Source organism: Electrona antarctica (genome assembly GCF_951216825.1).
Source record: "Electrona antarctica genome assembly, chromosome: 16".
NCBI classification, from domain to species: domain Eukaryota; kingdom Metazoa; phylum Chordata; class Actinopteri; order Myctophiformes; family Myctophidae; genus Electrona; species Electrona antarctica.
In genome coordinates this window covers 4,286,706-4,290,295 of record NC_136797.1, presented here as the reverse complement: position 1 = coordinate 4,290,295, position 3,590 = coordinate 4,286,706, and the positions used below count along the sequence as shown (strand labels likewise).

The following is a 3,590-nucleotide window of genomic DNA, read 5'->3' as shown; positions in this document are numbered from 1 at the left end:
ATGTTGGCCTAGCTGGGCCTCAGGGACTATCTAGAGAGAGAGAGAGAGAGAGATAGAGAGACACTCACGTTGGCCTAGCCGGGCCTCAGGGACTATCTAGAGAGAGAGAGAGAGAGATAGAGAGACACTCATGTTGGCCTAGCTGGGCCTCAGGGACTATCTAGAGAGAGAGAGAGATAGAGAGACACTCATGTTGGCCTAGCTGGGCCTCGGGGACTATCTAGAGAGAGAGAGAGAGATAGAGAGACACTCATGTTGGCCTAGCTGGGCCTCAGGGACTATCTAGAGAGAGAGAGAGAGAGATAGAGAGACACTCATGTTGGCCTAGCTGGGCCTCGGGGACTATCTAGAGAGAGAGAGAGAGAGTAGAGAGACACTCACGTTGGCCTAGCCGGGCCTCAGGGACTATCTAGAGAGAGAGAGAGATAGAGAGACACTCATGTTGGCCTAGCTGGGCCTCGGGGACTATCTAGAGAGAGAGAGAGAGATAGAGAGACACTCATGTTGGCCTAGCTGGGCCTCAGGGACAGAGATAGAGAGACACTCACGTTGGCCTAGCTGGGCCTCGGGGACTATCTAGAGAGAGAGAGAGAGATAGAGAGACACTCACGTTGGCCTAGCTGGGCCTCGGGGACCCTCTCTCTGATCATGCGACATGCGTCATACACCATGGTGGAGGGCTCAAACTGCATGGTCTTCACCACGTTGCCCACGCTGATCTTGAGCGACAGCGCCACCATGTTTGCTGCTGGCCGGTCGCAGTACTGCGGCTACACCTGAAACAAAACAGGAAAAAAAACTATTTATAAGGGGGAGGCGTCATACGGCATCCTGTGGCACTGAGTGAGTCAACAGAGCAGTCGTGTTCCTCCAACTGCGCCCTTGAAGGTCTCCTCCCAGTGGGACGTGCATCGAGGACCTCCCTAGGGAGACGCCCGAGAGGCATCCTAACCAGATGCCCCGAACCACCTAAGCTGACTCCTTTCCATGCGAAGAAGCAGCGGTTCTACTCCGAGTCTCTCTCGTGTGACTGAACTTCTCACCCCATCTCTGAGGGAGATGCCAGCCACCGGTCGAAGAAAACTCATTTCGGCCGCTTGTATTCGCGACCTTATTCTTTCGGTCACGTTAAATGTATTAATTGCAATTATTAAAAGGAATAGCGGAAATAAAAGATCTACAAGCTGACATTGCGTCTCAATGTCACACTTTGTGAGCTTGCAAAGTCAGAGAATGTTGACAGTCAAACAGAAATACACTTTTAACTAGGGCCGGAACGCGTTAATTGAGATTAATTAACTACAGAAAAATGTACGCGTTAAAAAACATTAACGCATTTAATCGCACCTTTTTTTTCACCGCGGAACGTTTCTCACTGGGCGTGTTTCTAGTACTGAATTGGCTGCGGCACGCCTACTCTACACTCTGCTCCATAGAGCGAGGCGAGCAGCAGCAGCAGTCCACTAGTCTACACTACAGGCTACAGTTGGAAACAAGTGTAATGCTTCATTGGTTCGTCCACTCACAGTTAACAGTCTTTGTATAGAGTTTGTGCTTGAAATGTACTGTAATTCTGCAAACTGTTAATACATATTTCAATCAATCAATCAATCAATACAGCTCCGTCAGATAACAACACAGCCCAAACCCAAATTAATCGAATGAAGAAGCCGCTTATATCGCTTTTGCTCCATGGATGGGACATTTAGATTTAAAAGCTATCGGATGGACGCGTGGATAGCGGCATGGCTGTGTGCAATGTCAGAGGGAAAGGATCCATATATGACCAACGTTAGCTTCCATGCTAGCTGCTTCAGCTTAACATGTCTCAGAGGACAACGGAGACGCGCTTAGTGGCTGATTTGGCAAAATCACACCACAGCACGAAGCTGTCAAGCTGTCCTCGATGCAAAACGTACTGAAGCAGCAAGTGTGGGAATTCCGTGGTCAGACAATGGTCTGCCCCAACCTCATGTGAAATGTTTCCCCCCTAATAAAGTTGTTTTTATTTGTTTTCTCATGCCCCGCCATGTAAAGCACATTTGAGTATTCATATACACACTGAAGACCCTTTATATAGGCACTTGCTGCACTTGTTTATCTGTTGGGATAAAAAAGTTTTATTGCTTAAAGGGGAATACCACTCATTTTCAAAAAAAATCTATGGAGTTGTGTGCACTGGAAATAATAAAATGTCCCCCCATTCTGTGTTGCCTAGAACTGGAGGTCTGAAAAAAAACAGTAACATTATGAAGTACATTTTTGTGATGTCACTGAGATGTACTTCATAATATTACTGATTTTTTTTCAGGCCTCCAGTTCTAGGCAACACAGAATGGGGGGGACTTTCTTATTATATCCACACAACAACTCTAAGGTATATTAATGATGTTGAAAATGAGTGGTACTGGTATCCCATAGTCACTATTCATTGATTCACTGAAAACATTTAAAAAAAAAAGGTTTCTCACTGTTCTCGGGTTGAATATTGATATGCGATTAAAATGTGATTAATCAAGATTAATTAATTACAAAGCTTCTAATTAATTAGATTAACATTTTTAATCGAGCCCCAGCCCTACTTTTAACCCATTTAGGCCTGACGCTGAAATTTAAAAAATGTCTTGTTTCTATGTCAGTCGTTCTCAGCCTTTCACATCCAGGACCCCCAGAATTATCTGTATTTGGCCGCGGACCCCCATCTGACAATATGTGACCAGATTTGACTGAGAGACTGCCATCGCACAAATTACAGCTTTTCACCAGAGGAGAAAAACATTTTTTTCAAAATGAGTTAATAGCACAGGCAGACTCTTCACATACTAGAGCATGTCTGAAATAAGTGTCAGAGCTGAAATCGACATGTAAATATGAAATAAATGCTTAAACATGTAGCTAGGTGTAATGTTAGAGTCCACAGAAGACATGTAAATATGAAATAAATGCTTAAACATGTAGCTAGGTGTAATGTTAGAGTCCACAGAAGACATGTAAATATGAAATAAATGCTTAAACATGTAGCTAGGTGTAATGTTAGAGACCACAGAAGACATGTAAATATGAAATAAATGCTTAAACATGTAGCTAGGTGTAATGTTAGAGACCACAGAAGACATGTAAATATGAAATAAATGCTTAAACATGTGGCTAGGTGTAATGTTAGAGACCACAGAAGACATGTAAATATGAAATAAATGCTTAAACATGTAGCTAGGTGTAATGTTAGAGTCCACAGAAGACATGTAAATATGAAATAAATGCTTAAACATGTGGCTAGGTGTAATGTTAGAGACCACAGAAGACATGTAAATATGAAATAAATGCTTAAACATGTGGCTAGGTGTAATGTTAGAGACCACAGAAGACATGTAAATATGAAATAAATGCTTAAACATGTGGCTAGGTGTAATGTTAGAGACCACAGAAGACATGTAAATATGAAATAAATGCTTAAACATGTGGCTAGGTGTAATGTTAGAGTCCACAGAAGACATGTAAATATGAAATAAATGCTTAAACATGTGGCTAGGTGTAATGTTAGAGACCACAGAAGACATGTAAATATGAAATAAATGCTTAAACATGTAGCT

The 3,590-nt window shown here is 42.8% G+C and overlaps 1 protein-coding gene across 1 annotated transcript in view; it reads right to left on the bottom strand.

Moving 5' to 3' along the window:
* Positions 1–740, bottom strand: part of LOC306940293 (talin-1-like) — a gene marked incomplete at its 5' end in the record, with an annotated part of 110,410 nt that extends 109,670 nt beyond the window's left edge. Inside the window, one exon of the mRNA XM_079525314.1 lies at positions 611–740. Within this exon, the coding sequence (XP_079381440.1) occupies positions 611–740 (130 nt within the window). The remainder of the gene's footprint in view (positions 1–610) is intronic.
* Between the last annotated feature and the right edge of the window lie 2,850 nt (positions 741–3,590).